General features: G+C 43.3%; 1 protein-coding gene across 1 annotated transcript in view; it reads right to left on the reverse strand.

Moving 5' to 3' along the window:
- The window catches only part of GOLM1 (golgi membrane protein 1), a 42140-nt gene that overhangs the window by 15011 nt on the left and 2385 nt on the right, over positions 1-24744 (reverse strand). Inside the window, exons 2-7 of the mRNA XM_076362522.1 lie at positions 22115-22161; positions 21589-21682; positions 19535-19709; positions 16870-17049; positions 2957-3011; positions 1823-1925 (exon numbers count right to left, since the gene is read on the reverse strand). Of these exons, the coding sequence (XP_076218637.1) occupies positions 1823-1925; positions 2957-3011; positions 16870-17049; positions 19535-19663 (467 nt within the window). The 5' untranslated portion in view covers positions 19664-19709; positions 21589-21682; positions 22115-22161. The remainder of the gene's footprint in view (positions 1-1822; positions 1926-2956; positions 3012-16869; positions 17050-19534; positions 19710-21588; positions 21683-22114; positions 22162-24744) is intronic.

Consider the following 24744-nt stretch of genomic DNA (forward strand, 5'->3'; position numbering starts at 1 on the left):
TGAAAATCTGAGTGCAAAGTTTGTTTTCCTCACTTGCATAGCTACAAAAAAATCCAGAAATAGAAAATGAGCACTTAAGTGTTATTGAGCAAAGCTAGTGAAGAAAGCATAGCTCCTTAAATGAGGTAAGTGCTTTTATGGGCTCCAATGGAGAGACTACAGGAAGTAGAGCACCTGCCTCAGGACCAACTGGAGGCAGACCAGCTAGCCAAGTCCCTGTCCAGCTAGCACACGGCTGAATTATTATGCCTGTCTCTACATCTACCCTGACGCAAGCAAACCCATCTTCACCAATGTAACTTGTTTAGCTCTCCACCTTGAGCCAGCCTTGAGCCTGGAGCTGTACCCTCCGGATCCAACCTTCTTGTGTTAAACAAAGAGGGATTCTTTACGGTACACTCCCACGAGCAGGGATGCTCTGTTGGTGATTTCCTCAATGGAGCTGTACTTGAAAACATTTCACCTGACATGGGCAATAAACCTGAGTTTTCAGAAACCAGACTCACTACATTTGCCTTGTATCACTTCCCTGCACATGTATATCAATCCAGTGCTTCAAGGATGTACCTCTCACGTAGAGCATGACTGTACAGCACATATATATGCCTACAGATCCATTTACCCTTGCTGATCTCAGCCTTACAAGGAAGATGCTGGCAAACAGATACTCTAACTAGCAAAGAACTATCAACAGAGGTCCAGCAGTTCCAGCTCTGTCATTTAACTAAACAGCAAAGAGATGGTGCTTAACAACTGCAGTACACAACAAACTTGGAGAGAAAAAGTACCATAACTGACACATAAGTGCAAGGTGGCTTAATAAAAGGTTAGTACAAACTTAAGTCTCCAACTTCCTTCTACTTTTCTGTTAGAAGTCCTAAATTATTGGAACTCCACTAATACAATCCATCTGGTTCATCATTATTAAATAAGTAATAATGCCCTGAAACAAGAGTACAAAAGCAGTAATACCAATCCTTAATTCTTAAGCAGAGGGGAAAAAAAAAAAAAAGAAAAAAGGTATTTCAAGTTTGATTGCCATATTGAGCTTTTAGTCATAATTCCTACGGAATCTGGCTGAACAGTAGCTGCTGGAAAAATATGTATCACTAGAGCAATTATATTCTTGATGGAAAATCATTACGAGACCATGCAAACAGCAAATTCTGTTGGTTTTCTATATCTACGCACCAGAGGGAAGATACAAGAGGATGTGAAGATAGGTAGAGGGAACAAGAATATTATTGCACAGAAAAAACCCAGGAGAAATTCCTAGAAATACCAGAAATGTTTATTTAGTGTAAGGATACTGATAAGTACTTGTGTTCAGTTATCCATGCCTTATAATTCAGTGGGAAATCTCAACAAAAAACATGACTAGGTATGAACTGTAATGAGAACACATGGTTCTGCCCATAACTGTACCACAGATTTTCTGAGACCTCTGGCAGGTCAATGAGGTACAGCTTCCCATCGGGTATTCCTGTATCTTAGTTCTTAAACTTCCTCAGAGTTTAGCCTCTTTATGTATCAATTTTCCTCCCAACTCTTAAATGAGAATACTGCTACCTTTCTCCTCCTGCAATGGAAGGAACATCAAGAAGTGTGGGAGAAGTCTGTGGATACTGAGATACCAAGTGTTGCAAGGTCTACGCCCTTCTCCAAGATCAACTCTGAGCAATTTTAGAAGATGTGTCAGGTGTTACTTTCTCCTTAAAACTGTACATTTACTAACAGTGCTATAGGTATCACAAGAATACTCTGGGTTATAACCAAGTCACCTACAACTCTGGAAGCCATCTTTTAGAAAGAACATACTTACAGGTCATATGAGAACTTCTTCTGAAGGTTAGTCTGGTTCTTCTGAAACCAGTAAACATCCATCTGTAGCTTTCTATAGTCTGTCTGTAACTCTTTCAAGCGTTCTGATCAAAACAGGATTAAAATATGTATTAAAATACACACACATATATACCTACATATATTACAACAGAAGTGTCAAACAACAGATCGGTAGTAAGCACACTAACTCCACCCATCTGTCACGCTCACTACATTTTGTGTACAAATGCATAGATAATTGTTGAATTTATTCATCAAAGATGCACAGGATTGGGTAAGAGTAGCCTTTCAGTCTAACATATTAACAAAAACAGTGTAACATAGATTTTTTTTACTTCCTTTTCTTCATAAGGCATACTCTAACTCATTTGCAAACCCTCGTTCTGCTAGGTTTCAGCCCAGGAAATCTTTAGATCTATGAAATACTAATCAGAACACAGTATGAAATGGCATTCATGTTTACTAGCCATCTAAAGACAAGCTTACAATCCTTCCCTGAATAATATGCAATTTACAGTTATGTTCCTCAAAAACAGAGGCATCTATGATTTAGCGTTTTCTTCCTGATAGAAAGCTCTGTGTGAGGGCACCAAAAGAAGGCACCACAACGTATTTACCTATTTATAGAACTTAGGATCCGTTCCCCAGACTTCCTGAGGAATAAATTGCTAACAACAATTTTGAAGCACCAACACAAATAGAAAAGATTAGACCAAGTTTTCTTATTTAATATAAGAGCTTGTGAACTCCCCTGCTGCTAAAATGCACGACCCAAACACCTCAGGTAGGAATGCAGGAATACACTGCAAAAGGTAGAATGAAGAATAAATATATTAACAATGCACGCAGAAGCTAGTTTTGTTCTGTATTGTTTTATATCATAAGGGTCCTACATCAAGCACTACATGGACAAACCCTTCTACCGTTGAGGCAGATTAGTCTGACACTTCACTGAACTATGCAGATGTAGGATCTAAGTCACCACAGCTCCTGCACCGTCTCCATGACTTGAAGGAAGGCAGCATTCTCAGAAGACACCAGAAAAATGCAAGTCTTAAAAACAGAGGGCTTAAAAACCAATATGAGAGAGATGCAGAGGGGTATTATGACACACCTCGTAGACTCTGGACCAATTGTTCATTCACTGTGATGTTACTCATCAGCACTGCCTGGAAGGACCAAAACAGAAAACAATGTTTTAATTGAAAAGGACCTGTGTTACCATTAAAATTACAAACAACACCAACCAAAGCATTTGTAACAAGATCTTTTCTTTGCAAAGTGCTGGGTTACAGCCAAACATAAAAACTTTTAGCTGCTCTAGAGATTTACTATTACCAACAACAAACACTCGTTTTAACCCAGATTTCCCAGTAAACGGGGGGGGGGGGGGGAGGGGCGGAAGATATCACTGCACTTAAATAAAAAACGGAAGAATTTAAAGAGTCCGCTACTAAAATTGCTTGCTGCTTTATTCTGGTTTGATCTCACAATTGCAGTCACAGTCAGATTTACTGTATTTATCCCTTGCAGGAAGAATACAGCGTAGCACAACTCGCTATCAACTACCTTCTCACCAAGGAATCAATAAACCTGCATTCAGGCATGCAAGGATAAGCTATGAAAGCATTAGTCATAGAGCACAAAGAACTGTACGAAAGTAATGTGGAGCCATTGCATTGTATCACTTTTCTAACTATCCTCTTCCTCACTTTGATAAGAAAGTGCTGGAGTGACCTTCTTCCATTCCCTCACTTTGCTCTCATTCTGAAGAGGCAGTCAACATGGGAACATGTTTTGTCTGTTCTTTCATGAGTCCCCCTCTACCACCCCATATATACACATCCCCCAAACACCTGAATATTGACAGAACTGAGGCAAGTATAAATGAAATTAATTCCTGTGAGCCAGATGTCAGGATAACTCACAGTTATATTTAACATTTAGAAAGCCTGATGCAGAAGAGTCTTCTTAAGACTACAAAAAGATGAGATCCACTGACCCTTCAGAAACTATCCAGTCCAGTCTTAGGAGCACATTTCTTACACTTCACCGCCAATGTCCTCATTATCCTTCTCCCAGGAAACCCCAGTGTTCTGCAGGGGCCCCAGATGAGGATACATCAAGTTCCCAGTTTCTGCTCAAGTACTGATGTGTACATATGTCAACACCACTTTAATACAAAAAAATAACCTGCATCCATTCTGTCTGCCTAAGTCACCCTGAAAAACCGACAGTGTCTTTTTCACAAAGACTACAGTAATAAGTGACGGTTGATTAGGAAAAGTGAAATGTTCAATCAATCTGAGTTGGACACCACATAGCAGAGAGGTACATTTGTCTTTGTTGACCCATTAAAGAGCCCCAGTTCAAAGAGGCGGTCATTCACGTGTTGATGGAGAGGCAGCCATTTTCAACCCAATAAAAGAAATATTCCTACACCATTTTATACATACAGCCAATCCGTGAACACCACTGTGAAACCTCAAGAGCAAAGGCCTTGCTCCTTTGTTAAAAAGGAAACAATAACAACAACATGAATAACAACATACACTTAGGATTGTTTAATACCTCTCCCTCTCCTTTCTCATAGGACAGGTAAAAAAAAAAGGCTCTGGATTTGTTTTCATTGGTTTATTGGGGAAAGGAAGTTAATGTTTCCAAGGAAATGCGAAGTTTTGCTAATGCATGGGCAACGTAATCAGGTTGTTCCATGATTATCACCTTCAGGGTTTCCAGCACTGGCCATTACCAGAAACTGTCAACGGACTAGAAAAATCAGTGTGACATGGCAATTTTATGTTCCCACAGTTTGTTGTGTTGTGTTTTTTTTTTTTTTCTTAAAATGAAATTCCCAAATTATAGAATCATAGAATAGTTTAGGCTGGAAGGGACCTCTAAAGGTCACCTAGTCCAACCCACCTGCAATAAGCAGGGACATCTTCAACTAGATCAGGTTGCTCAGAGCCACGTCCAACCTGACCTTGAATGTTTCCAGGGATGGGGCATCCACCACCTCTCTGGGCAACCTCTTCCAGTGCTTCACCACCCTCAGTGTAAAAAATTTATTCCTTATATCTAGCCTAAATCTACCCCCCTTTAGTCTAAAGCCATTCCCCCTTGTCCTGTCACAACAGGCCCTGCTAAAATGTCTGCTGCCATCTTTTTTATAAGCCCCCTGTAAGTACTGATAAGCTGCAATAAGGTCTCCCCAAAGCCGCCTCTTCTCTAGGCTGAACAACCCCAACTCTCTCAGCCTTTCTTCATAGGAGAGGTGTTCCATCCCCCTGATCATTTTCGTGGCCCTCTTCTGGACCCGCTCCAACAGGTCCGTGTGTTTCTTATGCTGAGGGCTCCAGAGCTGGACGCAGCACTCCAGGTGGGGTCTCACCAGAGCAGAGTAGAGGGGCAGAATCACCTCCCTCGACCTGCTGGCCACGCTTCTTTGGATGCAGCCCAGGATACGGTTGGCCTTCTGGGCTGTGAGCGCACATTGCCGGCTCATGTCCAGCTTTTCATCTACCAGTACCCCCAAGTCCTTCTCGGCAGGGCTGCTCTCAATCCCTTCATCCCCCAGCCTGTATTGATGCTGGGGGTTGCCCGGTGCAGGACCTTGCACTTGGCCTTGTTAAACCTCATTGAGGTTCACACAGGCCCACTTCTCAAGCCTGTCCAGGTCCCTCTGGATGGCATCCCGTCCCTCTGGCGTGTTGACCACACCACTCAGCTTGGTGTCATCTGCAAACTTGCTGAGGGTGCACTCGATCCCTCTATGTCATTGATGAAGATATTAAACAGTACCAGTCCCAATACGGACCCCTGCAGGACGTCACTCGTCACCAATCTCCATCTGGACATTGAGCCGTTGACCACTACCCTCTGGATGTGACCATCTAACCAATTCCTCACCCACCGGACAGTCACCCATCAAATCCATACCTCTCCAGTTCAGAGAGAAGGATGTTGTGGGGGACCGTGTCAAAGGCCTGACAGAGGTCCAGATAGATGACAGCTGTAGCCCTTCCCATGTCCACTGATGCAGTCACTCCATCATAGAAGGCCACTAGGTTAGTCAGGCAGGACTTGCCCTCGGTGAAGCCATGCTGGCTGTCTCAAATCACCTTCCAGGAGGATCTGTTCCAGGATCTTCCCAGGCACAGCGGTGAGACTGACTGGCCTGTAGTTCCCCGGGTCTTCCTTTTTCCCCTTTTTAAAAATGGGGGTTATGTTTCCCCTTTCCAGTCACTGGGAACTTCACCGGACTGCCACGACTTCTCAAATATGATGGATAGTGGCTTAGCAACTTCATCCACCAGTTCCTTCAGGACCCGCGGATGGATCTCATCTCAAGTCCCATGGACTTGTGCACCTTCAGGTGCCTTCGATGGTCTCAAACCTGATATTCTCCCACACTGGGCAGCTCTTCATTCTCCCAGTCCCAGCCTTTGCCTTCTGCAGCTTGGGCGGTGAGGCTCGAGCACTTGCCGGTGAAGACCGAGGCAAAAGTCATTGAGTACCTCCGCCTTCTCCGTGTCCCGGGTAACCAGGTCTTCCGTTTCATTCGAGAGAGGGCCCACATTTTCCCTTGTCTTCCTTTTATCCCTGACGTACCTGTAGAATCTTTTCTTGTTGCCCTTCATGTCCCTGGCCAGATGTAATTCTATCAGGGCTTTAGCTTTCCTAACCTGATCCCTGGCTGCTCGGACAATGTCTCTGTATTCCTCCCAGGCTACCTGTCCTTGCTTCCACCCTCTGTAGGCTTCCTTTTTGTGTTGGAGTTTGTCCAGGAGCTCCTTGTTCACCCACGCAGGCCTCCTGGTGTTTTTGCCTGACTTCCTCTTTGTTGGGATGCATCGCTCCCGAGCTTGAAGGAGGTGATCCTTGAACATTACCCAGCTTTCTTGGGCCCCTCTTCCCTCCAGGGCTTTATCCCATGGCACTCGACCAAGCAGATCCCTGAAGAGGCCGAAGTCTGCTCTCCTGAAGGCCAGGGTAGTGAGCTTGCTGTGCTCACTACCTCGGTGAGGTAAGGATCTTGTGCCCTCGGTGTCCTCGGTGCCCTAAGGATCTTGAGCTCCACCATTTCGTGGTCACTGCAGCCCAGGCTTCAGTGGGCTTCACATTCCCCACCAGCCCCTCCTTGTTGGTGAGAACAAGGTCCAGCATAGCACCTCTCCTCATTGGCTCCTGTACCACTTGGAGAAGGAAGTTAACATCAATGCATTCCAGGAACCTCCCGGATTGCTTATGCCCTGCCGCGTTGTCCCTCCAACAGATGTCAGGGTGGTTGAAGTCCCCCATGAGGACCAGGACTTGTGAGCGTGGGGTTGCTCCTATCTGTCTACAGAGGGCCTCATCCGCCTAGTCTTCCTGGTCAGGTGGCCTGTAGCAGACCCCCACCGTAATGTCACCTGTCCCTGCCTTCCCTTTAATCCTGACCCATAAGCTCTCAGTCGGCTCCTCATCCATCCCCAGGCAGAGCTCCAGGCACTCCAGCTGGTCATTGACATAGAGGGCAACACCCCCTCCTCGTCTCCCCTGCCTGTCCTTCCCAAAGAGCCTGTATCCCTCCATCCCAACACTCCAGTCACAGGAGCCATCCCACCACATCTCCGTGATGCCAATAAGGTCGTAGCCCTGCAGGCGTGCACACATCTCTAACTCCTCTTGTTTATTCCCCATGCTACGTGCATTTGCATAGAGGCATTTAAGTTGGGCCCCCGATGAAGCTGTCTTACTGGCTGGAGTTCCTTTGTGCTGCTCTTCAGGTGCTCTCCTGCTGACCTGTGATCCTTCTCCAGGCTCTGGGCATCTCTTGCTGGCCCTGGCATCAAACTGGTAGGAGTGGGATGGACTGAGGTTCCCCTCCCCCGGCATCTCTAGTTTAAAGCCCTCTTCACCAGCTTGGCAAGCCTATGACCAAAGATGCTCTTCCCTTCTCTGACAGATGGACCCCGTCAGCCCCCAGTAGACCACGTTTCTCAAAGCAAGTCCCATGGTCTAAGCAGCTGAACCCCTGGCTGTGGCACCAGTCCCGTAACTATTTCTTGACTCACCAGATTCGACTGGCGCTTTCAAACCCCTTCCCTTTGACCGGCAGGATTGATGAAAAAACTACCTGCGCTCCCGAGTCCCTTACCGCTGCTCCCAGGGCTCTGTAGTCTTTCTTGATAGTCCTCACACTGCTCCTGGCTGCGTCACTGGTGCCCATGTGAAACAGCAGCAGTGGATAATAGTCAGTGGACTCTACGAGGCTTGGTAGCCTCTCGGTGACATCCCTGATGCGAGCCCCCGGTAAGCAGCACACCTCTCTAGAGAGTGCATCCAGTCGGCAAATGGGTGCCTCCATGCCTCTCAGAAGAGAGTCACCTACTACTATCACCCGTCCCTTTTCTTAGTGGCGCTGGTTGTTATACGGGGGGCAGATCGGGCTGCATTGCTCAGCTCCAGCACTTCTCCTGGTGCAACAGGACTTTCCTCTTTGGCCTGCAGAGCGGTGAAGCGGTTCTGCAAGGGCACCTCAGGCTTCAGGGGAAGTCTCTTCCTCCTGCTGGTTCTTGCTGTTGCAACCGTCCATTCTTCTGCATTATTGGCCCCCCTGCTCCCTTCTGCGTGTGCCGGTGGGGGAGTGTTTGGCTGTTTGGCCGCGGGCTGCGGGTCCACTGCAGACTGCGCTTGGAACCAGCTATCTAGCTCCTTCTCTGCCTCCCTGATGTTACGCAGTCTTCTCACCGCCTCCTGCAGCTCAGGCACCTGCTGCAGGAGGTCCTTGACCTGGGCACACCTTTTGCAGGCAGGCCTGCTGCCTGTCCCTGCCCCAGGAGAGAGGTCTAGGCCCTTCCTGCAGCCTGAAGTCTGCACTGCAGCCTCTCCCTTCAGCAGTTCTGTCTACGTGAAGGCATCGGCCGCCGCTGGGGTAGATGGTGCAGACCCCCCAGCTGGAGCTGTGGCCTTTACCCTCAGGCGAGTGCCCACCGTTCTGCCTTGAGGGTCAGGTGGGATGAGTGCCCTTGGCCTGTGCCCAGTTGCTGGGTTATGTGCATGCCGAGTCCCCCACTCGGCCCATGGAATGCCTCTCCTTCGAAGAGGCGCCCTCCCTCGTGAACTGCCACGCAAACCGCCGCACCACACCCTAGGTGACGTGCCACGCCCTGTTTGCCCGTCCTGTTGGCAGTGCTCCTGGTGGCGGCGCTCCCTGGGGCTGCCTTTAGGGGGAGTGGGGGGTGGCAGCCGTTGCTCCTGGCCCCGCCCACGCCTCGCCAGCCGCCCTGGTGAGAGCTGCCGGCTGCCGGCGGGTCTCTGCGCTCCCCTGTGGGTTCCCCGGCTCAGGAAACCCCCCTGTACGTCGCCATCTGCCGCTCCGCTGCAGGACGGGCCTGCACTGGAGCTGATCGCCTCTGCGAGTGACGGACCACTTATTTGACAGTAAAACAGACAAGTGTTAAATGTTTTGTACATTAGGACAATAATAACTGTGATTAGCTGAAGTGAATAAAATTATTTGCCATGTGAAAAAGGCTCCTTAAATCACAACAGGGGGGAAAAAAAAGCATGCCTTGGTCTTTCTGGATTGCATATAAAACTTCCTTTTGGCAATGCCACACCTACCTCCCTGAATTTGTGGGTAAAAGTCCAGGAAAAAGAATCACGAAAATCTAGTTCGCTGTTTAACTTGAGAAGGTAATACTGTTTAATAATTTACAGGGCAGCGCCCCAACTGCCAACTTCCAATCCAACTATATCAATAACGTCAGGCTTTCCGTTCCTCCTTCTGTCGTCCAAGTGTTAACTAATCTTCACCTCATGGCTGTGAATTAGGCAGACATTACTGGGGGGGGGGGGGGGGAGCATGCAGGTCAAGAAAGCAAACTGGAAGCACTCAGCAAACACATGCCAAAACTCAGCTCTAGGAAGAAACTCACATTTTAAATCTCATTCAGCCACAAAACAATACCTATGATCCCTAGGAGTCAGAACCCAGCTTTTGGAAATCCACTATATCACCATATCAAAATCTGATCTTCTGTGACAGGGTAACTCTGTAACATCGAACCAGTTTGCTGTATTTGTAAACACGTCTTGCACAGAAGTCCTTCTGACTATCATAGAGGAAGAGTCATCCTCCTGACTGGAGTCAATGCTGTGGACAGCAGGTCTTCACAAACCAAAAATCAAAAGCCACACTGCCACCAGCAGCGATGGAAAAATCTTGCTCCAGCTGGACAGCAAATTTTTTAATGACAACTGCCAGAGATATATTTATTTTTTTTATTCACCGCAGAACATGTCTACATAAGTCATAGTCCACTTAACAAACACAAAAATTAAAGTTATTGTTTAAAAAAACCCAAAACATAGCGCAGAAATACCTGTGAGGAAGCTTTGAGATAAATTATTTCAAAGCATGTATTTTGAGCACACACTCTGAACTATGTACATGCATTTGATCGATTAATGCCTTACACAGTAGTCCCCATAAACATATTCCTTGGAGGCATTACTACAATAACTCCTTCAGCATTTGCTACCATCATAAATCAAGCTAACCCAAGCACACTGAACCGATGGATGACCTTTCTAACACTGACTGTAGATGGTGTATATAAAAGCATGAGATACTGCAACAGGAAAAAGGAATAAAATGGCAAAGAACTTGATGTGAGCAAACACTGGTTTCAGAACTAAAACCTAAGAAAAAAAAGGGGCTTTGCATTCACAAACATAGCTCTCACAAGGAGAAAAAGACGAGCCACAGCATCAGTAAATCAGCTGCTAAGAACAAAACCAACTGGGAACAAAGCAAGCTGGGAGCGTAAGATTTATACATGCAGAAACCAGCAGAAACAAGCATTTATAATCAATCAGGGAGAAGGAGGGCACCCATTTCATGATTAACTCAAACAGATCTAAGTCCTTACTGTAAAGAAAAAGAGCAGTTCTGCCTTGCAAGCTCCTACTGCTCCCCACCACCATGCTGGCAGCGCAGCACAAGCCGTATTTTGATTATGTGTTGTTCATTTCTTAATTATATCTGGAAATTCCCACCCCCCTTCTCTATTGTTGCAAACACACCTACACACACACACACTTTCCTAGTAACACGCATCATCAATTCTTTTCTCTCTTTATACTCTTCTTCTTCACCACTTTGAAATAATCTTCAGGAGTAAAGAAACCATTTGTACTAGCCACAAAAAGGCTTTTTCATTCTAGGCCATGAGATTAATGGCTAACTGCATATTAGTGTAAGTGGGGAAAAAGTTCATAAATAAGACCCCTAAGAAAATATTTCGCTTTTACGTTGGTCTGTGTGCTGCACTCTCATGTATACTTCAGTGGAGGAGCACCAATTAAAGCAAGTCTAAAACAAATTTCAAGCCCAAAATGGAGGAGACATTGTTCATTTAAACCTATTTCTCACTGAACTGAATTCCTTTCAGAAATTACAGACTTTTCCCCATCCTCAATAAAGAGAAAAAACCCCAACCAAACAAACAACAAAAAAACCCAAAACAAAAACAAAACCCCAGCTCTATTCCCGAAGAGTGATCCTGGTAAAGATCAGGGACTCAATCTTGTTTCACATCCTCTGCTAAAAGCAATCTAGACTCTCTTTTTTTTGTGATGAAGGACACATGCACCATGACATGGTGCAGTTCAGCCCTCAAAACTACAGAAACCACCAAAATTGTAAAGTTAACAATTTCTTACACTCTCAGCAGAAGAGAGAGGAAGTTGACACATATGAGTAAGAAATTACTTTTACAGGTGCAGGGCAACAGCAAGTGGATTGGAGAAAATAAGCCCTGTGCAGCTACAGGACTTATATGACATTGTTGTATTTAATTAAAACCCAAATAGTAGGCAGTGTAAACAAAACAGAATCCTATGATGTGAGAACCTTAATGTAAAACCTGTACAGGTATATATAATGTACTTTCTCCTTTCCTTTTTGTCCTTTCATTTTGCTATGAAGGGGTAGAAATGTTCCAGTAGTTAACTCTTAAGCTACACATACTCTAAATTTCCACTCTTCGCGTGCCTACAGTTCAGCTAGTCCCAGACCATCCTTTCTTTTTCTCCACCACCTAAAAATATATTTTAAACAGAGGTACTCTTCTAGACCTCTGCTGTACCAGTTATGAGTAAGCAGACTGATTTCTCTTGCTAATTTAGTAACCGTGCTATGACAAGTAGAGCAGGGTGCGAGGCAGTGCTTGCTTTTCCTTAAAGCCTTTTCAAAACTAGAAGATGCAACATTGTTTGGTTTAGAAAACAAAAACAAACCACACATAGGCATCTTTTCACACCAGGCTTTCTTCTCTCTCCCCCCCTGCCCAGTGTCATTCCTTTTGAGCAGAGCTGACTCTCCGCATACCGATAGGTATTTTGTCTCAGAAGGCTGTGCTGGGAATTGAAATTTTCCCAGAGGGAGGGGATCCGAGAGCAGCTGTGGCCAGTGTTAAAAGACACTGAGCAACAGGACAGTGACGTGCTTCACATATAACGTACAAAGCCTGGCCCCTCTCCTCAGTAAAACAAGATGTGGGCTGGGGAAGAATTATATAAATCCAAAGAAAATTACAAACTGCAAAAGCATGTTCTAGCTGTTAAAAATAAGAGAGATTACACATATTCTTCTGATAGACTCTTCAAAAAGGCTATCGTGGCTGTGTACATCCCAGAAGCTATGAGTCCTGAATAACCACCATACAGAATATTGTTCTTTAGAAAATTGCTCATGTATTAGAAACAGCCCTTTTTCACTCCTGATTCTTTATCTGTTGTTACTAGGAGTTCGTGTAAGCTCTCTTGATCTCTTCAGTCTATTTCTGTATGGATTTCCAGAAGCCATTTGCTAAATCTACATTAATCCTTAAAAATTCAAGCAGATTTTTTAAAAGCAGACTGGCGATAGAAGTGTTTTATACATACTCAGACCTAAGAGAATAATTACAACAACAATTTCCCAGGATTACATTGCCTCAGTGAATGGTGAGCCCACAGGGTATTTCAGGCTCTGACTACCTCCTACCTTCTACGCCCTCGTCCTTTCAGTAGCACAGAGAGAGTTCTACTAGAAAAGAAGGCAGATTTAATTCAATGTGGTTACCACACTGCCACCGACAATGACTTAAACGTGGCAAGTATATTATTGGTGTATTAGTTTGGTATGAAACTAAATCAGTGGCATAATTATTCTGTATTTTATCATCAGAGTAATAAGACATAGTGAGCAGAGACGAACTGCAATTAAGATGGGTCTCGGATGTTACTTGCGAGTTGCTTTTGGTAACCACGTACGGGAAAGTCTGTTCCCATATAGATTTCTTCTATAACTAGAAGAACCATAATTTCTCCCTGAAAAAGAGGGGGTTTGAGACAGACCATTCACTCCTACACATCAGCTGAAAGTATTTTCATTCTTCTTTAAGAACAACAAGAACTAAACAAAATCCCGTTTATCACTCAAAGATCTGTCTACTTAGTTAGACAGTTTGTATTACTTGTAAAGTGAGTTGAGAGACTCGGGGTTTGGATTTGCATTCATCCTTCCTGGACTAGGTAAATACTCACTGCTAATCCCCATGGCGTAAATAAAGTTCAGTTCAAGGACCAAGTTTCCTATAGCCAGAAAGGGTGAATTCATCGCTTGCCTCCCAGGAATCCCAGATTCCACTGAAATCATGGAGACGAAAAACAAGGATACTTGCGTGGCTGTGTGTGTATACAAATATGTATGTATGCACATGTGAATATACAACACACAGTTATACATGGATATACATACACACAAAAAAAAGCACTCAGAAACAGTCTTTTCTTATACTCCACATCCCATTGTTAAGTAACCTCTGATCCTGGACAGCTTCTTCAGATCAAGGTCCTTACTGAGGAGAATTAAGCTTTCCCTCTCTTCCCTGCCATCATATCAGAGGCATTCCTAAATTAGAGTGGATGAATCCATGCCAACTTGGCTGATGGCATCTTTTGACAAATACACAGGTTCCCAGTAAGACAACTCTCCCTACTCTTAAATCACAGAGTTGGAAAACAAACATCTGTGCAGGGTATTTGCTCATGTGTCACAAGAGCAAATTCTGAATTTGCCACGAAGTAATGCTCGGGCACATACACGCTCTTCCTACCACTTCAGGCTCCTGAGACATGCTCTCCTCCAGTCACAAAAAGCAGAAGACAGGAAAGGAGTCCATTGCACCACTTTTATCTAATGCTTCCTACAGCATCAGCTCCTGGGCTTTCAACAGCAAGCTTCATAGACTATTCCATTACTGAACAACTGCATTTTAGAATGATGGAGGGAAAAGCACTTAAGAGGAAGGAACAGCTATACTAGATCGGCCCCAAAATCCACCTTGCCCAGCATCCTGTCTCTAACACTGGATGCCAAAGGAACACCAAGGCAGCCATAAAGCACAGTATTTTCCAAGCAGCAGCTCCTTCTGGCCGAGGAATGCTTGGAGCCAGAACGAACACCTTTATATTGGGTGGTGGGGCAGGTGTTCATCCAAGGTTATCCAGTTGCTTTTTAATCCGCACAGACCTGCTGCAACTGGGCATTATGGATGTCACACACTTGCAGCTTCACCATCTATTGCGTGGAGAACACTTCTTCTGCCTAGTCTGAACTACAACTTGCTGACTGCATTTGACACCCATCAGTGGATGGAGAACAACCACGCCTTGTCTCTCCCAGCCACGAGCACTTTCCACACCATTCAGGATCCTGGAGATCCCCATGATGGCTCTCCTCAGCTGGCTGTTGTCCAGCCTGTAACCTACACTGTGGATTGCTGTAGAGAAACTACTGCACAGCTTTGGTTATCCTCCTTGTTCTCCTCCGCATGCCTTTCCCAGCAGTCCAAAACTCCACCGGTGACCTCCCCACAGTACAACTAACCCAGTTTATTTCTAAGCTGCTTTGTAACTTTTGCCTTATCACTCCTGTGATAACACCATCTTAGCATGTGGCTGCATGATTTCTCTACAAGCCATGCATGTGTGGCCTTTTGCAATTCCAGGTGTGAATGCATTCATTAGTCTCCCTCATCCTTGTCACTGACTCTTTCAGAAGGAAACTCCAAGAGACTTCAGAAGCAAGATTTCCTTTTCCAGAAGCCGCTTTGACTCTTCCTCAGACTACCACATTGACCCCAGGTCCAACAGTTCTGCCACCACTTTTCCTGGCACAGATGCCAGATTTAATGGACGACAGGTCCTATATGCCCTCTAGACTCAAAAACATCACCACAACAAGAAAGGTGGACTGTGTGGTGGCAGCTACATTTGCCTGGTACCACAGTAATTTGAAGCACAAAGGTTGCACACCATGCTTAGCAGAAGCACTATTTCATCCACCGCGCTTCTGGTCACCAGCTCTCAGCATCCACCCATGTGACCAGCCTGTGCTGTACACTCTGTGGCAAGCAATTCCAGTTCCAGTGACTTTTAATAATTCTGGCTAAAGGAAAAATCTACTTATGAAAAGGAAGCATAAAATGTATTTCCCTTGTAAAAAAGACTGTAGAGTAAATTAAGCAAATACTCAGTTCTGTTTGCCCTTTTTTCACACACACACCCCTTTTTTTGTTTTTTTTTTTTTTTTATCTCATGCATGTGCTTTCACTCCTTGCAGGACAGAACTGCAATGCAGAAAGATGCCAAATCAGAATGATGGGTTTCACCAAAATGTAAACTAGGGTACCTTCCCAGAGGATGGTAAATTTAAACAATTCCCACAGCACTCAGTAGCAACACCCACTATTAGGAGGCAGAAGCGACAACAAGACTGATTACTCACTTGAATGCTGTCTGACTATCCTGGGGTATCTTTTTAATAAATACATATATTAAAAAAAAAAAAATAGACAAACTATACTTCATCTTTTTTAAAGCATACACAAAGACTGAACCCAAAGAGAAGAGAGAAATTATCAAAGAAACATGTTTGTCTCAGAAGACCTTGGATAAAAATTATTTCAAAATAAATTAAAAATATACGTCACTGATGTGCATGTTAATTAAACAATTCCACCTTCCATTTTTACTCAATTTTTCTTCCTCTATGTCCTTCAAAGATTATGCTGGTGATATTTTGTTCATGCACCACAAGTTTTGAGCAGCAAACCGTCACCTAATGGTGAACCCTTTACCTGAAGAGTACCTATTACCATCATCTGTGTCTGTTCAGTCTGCTGAAAATAATAGTCCTGGAAAGCTGATCTATAAATTTCAATCAAAAGACTCTACAGGAGAAGCATTAAACCCAGAATGAATACTCTCAGCTAAATACTTCTGGCAACAGTGAGAAAAGTGGTATTAACGGCTAACAGCCACTTCCAAGGCAGTTATCAGCAACATAAGGAAAATACACAACAAAACAGTTTGCAAGATACTACACAACAGTAATCGTACACACTGGTATTTAAGTAGGTACATTCACATTCTTCACAAAAGACTTCCATCCCTCTGGCAATGCTGCACTGTCAAGAGCACTGCCATGAAAGGCTAGTCAAACCTTCTGATGTGTCCCAGTGCTACTGGGTTTTGGAGGCAGAAGTTCAAGGTGCCACAAAATTTGTAATGCATTTAGAAATAAACCTCAACCATTTATGCCTACAAATGTATACAAATATATTTGGGAATACAAATACATCTGTTGGTGCAGCTTCTTCTTTTCCTTAAGTTTTAAAACATTAGCATACAGGAAAGAAAGCCAGAGGCCAACCCAAGGTTGGCAACAATGATTTATAGAGGGGGTAGAGGGTTTTTTCAGAAGTGCTGTTACTTGCAACTTCCAATATTTCACATATTATACAATGAATGCTATAATGTCCATTCAATGTCCACTTTCTAAATATTATACAATGATACATAAATTAAACGTTTTGCCACACCAACACTGTATGCCCATCAGCTGGAACATTTGAGCAATCTTACTCTGTTGCAGAGAGTGTCTTGGTAAACCAGAGTCTCACAGAAAACTGTGGCTAGAAAAGGCCTTACCTTCTCTTCCTGATGTACTCTGTTGGCATTTTCCATCTGAAAGCTGTGCAAGGACTGGATTTTGTCGATCTGCTCTCGCTGCTTCTCTAGCTCCCCTTGGAATTCATTCTTTTTGAGCTCCACAGCTCCCCTCTCCACTGCCGCCCTGCGGACTTTGCCTTCCAGATCCATGATCCGACCCTAAGGAAGAGCAAATTAGCCAAAGCAAATAGAAATGCTTCCCCCTTGCCAGACTCTCTCTGATACATTCAAGGAGTACCAAATTTCACAGAACTAACAATGCTAATGTCATCAAAGTATTATGTCAGCCAGTGATACCCGCCACATACACAGACACACAAAACCCCTGGTTTTACGTAAATTACCAGTACAGCATATTCTGTAGAGACTATCAAAATTTCAGTTAAAGATAAGAGAAAGGTAAAGCTCCTCAGCACTTGAGCTTAAAAAAAAAAAAAAAGAACACCCACGCAAAAAAAAAAAAACATAAAAAAAGATTGCAGTCTTCAATCTTTCTGAAGTACAAGGTCAAATTATCTTTTAAATTTAATCCAGACAATTCCGATATCACTGTACTTCCCAGTGTTGATCCTAAACTAACTCAGAGGGAAAATTCATCTCTCAAATCAATACATTTTCCTGGAAGACCTGGAAAAGAATAGAGGGAGGACAACACTGCCTAACTTTTACGTAAACAACTGACATACAGCTGTTACACAAAGACACATATGAGAAAAACTCATTTATAAGCAGAAAATCATCGTTCTTCTTGATTGCTCAAAGAGCAGTGACAATCAGAGGAAAATTCAACACCATCACATACTGCACACATAAACACAGAGACATAAGGTAAGGAATGCTATCCTTATATGCTATCACAGCATATAAGGATGCTATCACAGCTTTTTTTTTCCCTCCCCCCCTTTTTTTTTTTAAAGTACCAATTTACTTTTGCAGGACATTGTTTTTAAACATTTTGGGTTAAAATCGCTCTTCGGCAGCAAGGAAGGGTACAAAGACAGGCAGGGGGCGGGGGAATATCAACAGAATTTACCCTGGTAGAAAGACCTGGGGATTCCATGTGGATTAAAAAAATAGAAATAATAAAAACTGTGCATCTTCCAAGACTCCAAGAAAATGGACGATATCTTCTTATACCACAGTATGCTACGTATTACTGCCTGCCTACTCTGCTTCTCTATCACAGAAAGTGAGAGAACAGAGAAGAGGCAAGGGGGAGAAAGGCTGGGGGCGGGGGGGGGAAACACTTGCAGTTTAGCTGGAGGAGCAAAGAAAAGCACTTATTCCATTTCGGTCATAATAGCTGCAAAGTCTTGCCAACAAATGAACAGGCTGACACAGTGCTTTAGAAGCTCCATCTGCGCCTTCGGCTATCCTTTTATTTCATTCAGAGTGCATGACTACGCAGAAGTGAAACAATTTTCAAGCTAACTTTGGGAGAAACATACAAGATTATACAGTAAATCAGTAACAGTAAAGAGGACCTTATGTCTCTAGGTTATTGAGATCAAGAATAAGCTAGTATGGTAGCTTATTTTCCTCGCTATCAGCTGCCTCACGGCCGCACAGCAAAGCTTCAGCAGTACTGACACAGTCACTACCTGCTGCTAGCCACCATCCTGAGGCCACTGACTAAAGGGAAAACAAGGGATGACGAGAGTCCCAGAAGACAGGGCATCATACCCTCCACCAAGGGTAAGCTAAGACACACCCTTAACCGCATGGCCAGAGACACGTGTCCTGTCTGAATAGTGCCCACTCTGAGGTAAAACAGGAGTTCAATTCCTACAGCTGTCAATTCAGTACTAAAATGCAGCTCAGTTACAAAGAGAATACAAATTCAGTGGAAAAACTTGAGAGGAGCTCTCATCAGCCATGTTTAATCATCAGGTTGTTAGTTTCTAGGTTTGCGTGTTAAAAACAAACAAACAAAAAACAAAACAAAAGAACCCACACATTGTCACAAACCAGTAACTTTATTCACGTACTCCTCAACTTCAGAACACATGCTCCAGAAAGGATTAAAACCCAAGCTCAACCACCACAGACAATACAGCTACCATTAGAAAAATAGCAGACAAGGTAATTATTCCATGTAAGTTGCATGCCCTCTTTAGGGAAGGTTTCTAAGAAACACAAATTCAGATTTTTAGACACAGTTTCTGAACAAGCTAGATTTCCTTGTACTTGGTGGGAAAGCATGCATACATCCTTACGGGTCATGTAAGAAAAAAAATCTAGGGATATGAGCAAACTGCAGATGCCCATTCAGATTAAAAATGGAGAGCCAGTCTCAACGTACACTTAGGAAGAAAAACAAGAGGATGGCATTTGCCACATCTGTAAACTGAAACAGCACAAGATAAGTTCACAAAGCACAAAGTTCGCTTTGTGTGAGCAGAACTAACAAGTACCATACAAGCAGGTCTTCAAGTTTTGGGTCCCCCTCACCTACAAATAGGCATTCCTCCCATTCCCTCCATCTCCCACTACTGACAAGCAACAACTGCAATATTTGTGAAAATTTCTATGACAAGCTGAAGCTCCTGGCCCACCACATGCAGGGGAAGCATCCTTCTTGTTGTGCACTATGTTTATTAAACACACAAGTACAAGACGATACACAGAGCAATAGGAAAGTTACCTGCAGATCCACGCTGCGAGAACTTGCAATCCAGTAATTGAAACCCAAAACAATGATGCACGCCATGAGCGCAGCCACGAGGAGAGGTGGAGACTTCATCCCTCGGCAGCTGTTTCCTAGCCCTACCATTTCAAGAAAAAAAAACAAACCCAAAGAACCACAACAGTGTGGAAACCTGCAAATTAAAAGAGACACGTTATATTGCATCCTCCACTATGGCTATTTTACACACATAATGAAACTTTTACTGCAGTAACACAACAGCTGAAGGGACTACACCCAGCAAGGAAGGCATACTGTCTAGATATTTCCATCTGAAGGATGAAGAAAGGCCATCTCGTACTATTAGCTTGTACATAAAGCTTCACATGGACTTGAGGGGGAAGTCTTGAATATTCCTAACAATATAATGAAAATCTGCAATAAACAGAATAAACCAGCCATCCTTTTATCATATATTCCACCCAAAAAGCTAATTAGACAACACTGGTCTAGAGAAAGAGGACAGATTCCTTGTTATCTCATGTAGTCAGATAATAAACTTAGTCTCGCTGTTTCAGGAGTAATTTGCACTTTGCTTCCCAAACTTGGGTAGTTTCAACTTATTCCCTCTGATACTGCTATTTTAACTTTTTGGTTCCAAGCTTGTAAATAAATGAATCAATCAGATTGAACCAAATTACTTTAAGGATAATCTAAAAAATAAAAATAAAATAAAAATTAGCAGACACGCTGTTGATTTCAATGGTAAATTGTATTAAGTGATGTTTGCTTTGATCCTCAGCTGCTTTCTCTGCTCCTAACAGAAAATAAATAACCTTGCTTTAATGAATGAGCAGTACCAAGGGTACTACTGGTTGCTATTGAGCCTTGGGTTGTTTCTGCAGAACAGCCCGTCTTAACAGAAAAGCGGAGGCAAAGGACAGTTGCAATTCTGTTTGAACTAGGCCTTATTCACCCTATGAGATGATAAAATCTGGTCTTAATGAGTGCAATAGCACCTAGCTCAATGAATCCTCAAACTCCACTGGGAATCTTGGACACAGTTTGTAATAGATTGCTCTCTTGTAAAGTGAGACCAACTTTTTTTTCTTTTTGCACTCCTGCAGACAAAAGCCAGCACAAAAGAGCACAGAAGATCAAACAGACAGCAAACACGGATGCAATCTGAAATGGGTACACTTACTATTAATATATTGTACAGTCTCTCAAGGTGCATGCTCTTAAATAAACCAAGTTCTTCCCTATGGATGCAATTCACAGGTTGTGATGTATTTAAAAATTAATAAATGGTAGCAACTCTCAAAGGGTTTACATGTGGACATACACTGTAATCACAGGGGAAGAAGGCGATGCCAGCAGTTAGCAGGTACCAGAAATGCTGATTCTACTGTATGTCCAGCACTTAAGTCCTTCAACAGCTCACCTATACCTAAGTGTGCACGTGCACCCTCTGCAAAATCCCCTCTTTCCATCCAATTTAAGATATAACCAGTCTTCCTCTTTTCTCAGCAGGGAGTGGACAATACTGCCAGACTGGTGAAGGTTTCAAATCTATTTGTTCATTTGAAAAGTTTGTGAATTTGTTTATATTTGGGGACCAGATATATATGGAGCCTAAGAGTAAAACGTGGCTTCCTGAAAATGCTGCCTCTTCGTGTACATACACACACACACACACAAAAACCAAACCCAAAACAAACCAAAAAAAGTGTGCATAGCTGCACAGGTCTGACATCCAAGGCCCGAGTTTCTCGCCTAAGGAAACCTCAGCTACGGAGCAAACCAACACATGCAGCACAGCTCCAGTGGACACCCATGGGGCCACGTGCAGCTGAGGTAAGGTCAACAGAAAAAGCAAAGGCATGGGGAGGAACCATGCATTTTTGTTGTAAAGCAAAAAAATCAAGATGCAGTAGACTAAAACACACACATAGAGATATGCTCAAATTTCCAATACAAAGCTAAGAATTGCAGAAACACGTGCATCTTGCACAGGCTATTCTGCTGTGCCATCCTAAGAGGAGTGCCTGAGAAGTACAGAGCCACCTCACCTTACACAGATTCCCTGAAAAGCAAGAACCACAGATCTCCAGAGTGGCAAAAATGAGAGGTGGAAAATGGGGATGATCAGCACCGCCACATCAGCTAGGAACAAGATAATTCATTTACTCTTGTGTAATGGAATAAAATACTACACCTCAAAAAATGTATATCGGAACCTGTTATGAAGTCATTCATATCTTGTTCTTCACTGTAAGCGTATTAGTTGGTACACTTGAAAACATGCAAAAATTACAAAACATAGCACTGCAAGACAGTGCATCATTCCAAGTGTTACTTGAATAAAATAATCGGTATTTTCCTCCTAGCAGTCAGAAATAGAGAAAGTAGTCCATGTTATCAGCAGTAACAACTTGTACTGGAATTTAACTACTGGATAAATATATGGGAGTAGCTGTTTAGCTCAAAAATTTTCAGAGGTAAAGCAAGTATATTGTTCAAAGGAAGAATGATTAGTTCACCATGCAGCTTAAAGCACAGGCACAAAACCACGTTAAAGGAATGCCAATCACCTACCAAGTACACAAATCCAGCAGCCTCAGAAACTCTTCTGCTGTTTTCAACTATTAAAAACAAGCAGGCCAGAAAGCATTGATTTCACTAAGGCATGTCTGACTTCAGTATGTTGTTCTCTCTAGAAAATCCAGTGTTGTTTGCCCTTAAATAATTTATCTTAAGCAGGAATATATTTTTATACTCAACAGAAGGAAAGGCAAAAGGAAGAGGAAAGAGATGAAACACACAGAAGGATCTTCCATTCGAATAGTGCAGACCCAAAACATTACCTCAGTTGCAATATTGATATTCCCTCTCTCATCAGTTTAAAAATATTAACTGTTTAACTTTCTATCATGGATACACACATGCATGCATTTTGGAGGAGAGATAAGCAAATCAGCTCAGTAAGTACATTTACATGGAAATTTATTCGTACATGCTGTTTTCCAGGAAATAACTGTGCCAAACCAGATGTTTGAGTTGAAAATAAAATACATTTCTGAATTTATGGGTAAGAAAGTGATTTTACTGAACATGAAGGAATCCATCTTCCATGAATGTTTACTACAGATGTGAAAATGAGATACTGTATCACGTGCATCATGCTCTACATCTGGTAGAGCATAAAATTCCTGACTTCTGAACAGCAGATTTCATCCTTCTGCTCTGCCAACCTAGCAGTGCTTCATCGAGAGGGAGATGTTTTAGAATCTTGAGATATTCAAGCAAATTAACATATAGTATACTTTTACTTCCCATATTAACATACTATCAGTCTGAGCAATTCCTTCTTTTATTGTACTCAGCTGAAGTAGGACAGCTGGTATCCAGCAATCTTCCACTACAGATAATTAACATCCACACCGAGTAAGTCTCAAGACTAAGACATTAGAGGCAAAGACAGAGCAAAACAATTTGTGCATTTCAGACTCCCAGAGGAAAGCCAAGTCTCTCTGCTGACAAGGTCTAGCTCTGTATTTGCATGAGACCTGCTGAGCAGGAACAAGCAGAACAGATGAAGAATTCAGTAAAACCAGCGCACAGCCAGGTGAAAGCAAAAGGGGTCCCTTATCCCCGCCCGCCTACCGACCGCCTCCGCCACCACCCAGCCACCGCATGGTACAAAGCCAGCGTAAGCCAGAGCAGCGTGTGAAGACCATGTGCAGCTGGAGCAACCACTGAAAAGCAAAGGCACATCTCACTTGGAGGTCTGCACCACCGAGTAAGGACAGAGCCTTAGGAAAACCCCTTTGGAAAAGCAGTGCCATAACCAGAGACAAAAAGAAGGAAAAAACCTGACAAGGAATCCGGGGTTACCAGACAGTGCTGAGAGGACACACAACCCCATACCAGCCATACCCGCTGACAGGTGACCACTCTGCCAAGGCTGGGGAAACCTCCTCCCATCAAGGGACCCCTGCAGATAGACAATGGTGCTATCCCCACCTTTTGCAGATTCCTCCCCAATTTCTCAGTGAGATTCTGGAAGAAATTACCTGTTTTTTCAGATATTGCCATGAAATTCCTATGCCTGACTGCTTGAATAAAAATATACCAGCTTAACCAAGCAAGCTGATCAAAACCTCTTCCACTGACAACAGTTAGTTAGTTATACCCAGACATGACTAAATCAGACTAAAAGGTACTAGAAACTGGGCTTTATTAATTAAAAAAAAAAAAAAAAAAAAGTAATTCTTAAAAAAGTGAATCAGAGAGCAAACATTTGTGTGCTCAGTCTTCCAAAAAAAGGTGATGGTTTGGGGGTGGGTGGAAATGGAGAGGTGACAAAAGTGAGTCAAAACCTTTCATTTTTAGTTTTATATATGGTTAACATACAGTAGTGATCATCCTTGAAAGATAAATCCAATTGTTGGTTCTCACCCACAGCTGGATGTTACCCACAAGTGCCACCATTCACAGTCACATGGCAAGAACCAGTTACAGCCAGCAGCAACCTTTACGCCTTCAAGGGCGCACTGACTGCCTACAGGGGTCAGAAACTGGTACTAATACACTGTCACAAAACACGGCACACAGATTTCTTACCATCCTCTGGAGCAACACTGTTTGGGGGTAAGTTTTTTTTTTCAAGTTTGCAAGTCAAAAGAGGTCAAACAAACGTTTTTCCAGTGGAGATTTAAAGTTTGTACAATGAACTCAAGCCTGCTGACCACAAACTTTCTAAATACCTTTCACAGGAATCCACAAACTGCAGGCTGAAAGGAAAAAACCAACAAAAAACTCCTGAAACACTCAGCAACAGCCACTTTTCAAACTTCTGTACTTTGGATGACTGACTCACTTCAAAGTGGCAACCACCCAAAAAAACAATAAAATTCAAACACCAATGCCACAGGATGTCACTGAGTCACTATTTGCCCAAATTATCAAGTTACACTTCTCACAGGAACAGGAAGGGGAGAAGCATTTACAGCACAACATGTGCAGCAACTGCACTCTCATCCTTCTCAGGAATAGTCACCATCTGAGACTCAAATCAGATCTTAGGTCTTCCTTTTCTAACGCATTTTAAACTACAAGTAACAGATCAGAAGAGTATGAAAATACTGAAAAAGCGTTATCTGTTCGGGGGAGGGTGACTTACCACTCCTCCAGTAACTATTTTTCAAATCAGCAAGTACCTCTTC

This window comes from Aptenodytes patagonicus, chromosome Z (genome assembly GCF_965638725.1).
Source record: "Aptenodytes patagonicus chromosome Z, bAptPat1.pri.cur, whole genome shotgun sequence".
Taxonomy (NCBI): Eukaryota; Metazoa; Chordata; class Aves; order Sphenisciformes; family Spheniscidae; genus Aptenodytes; species Aptenodytes patagonicus.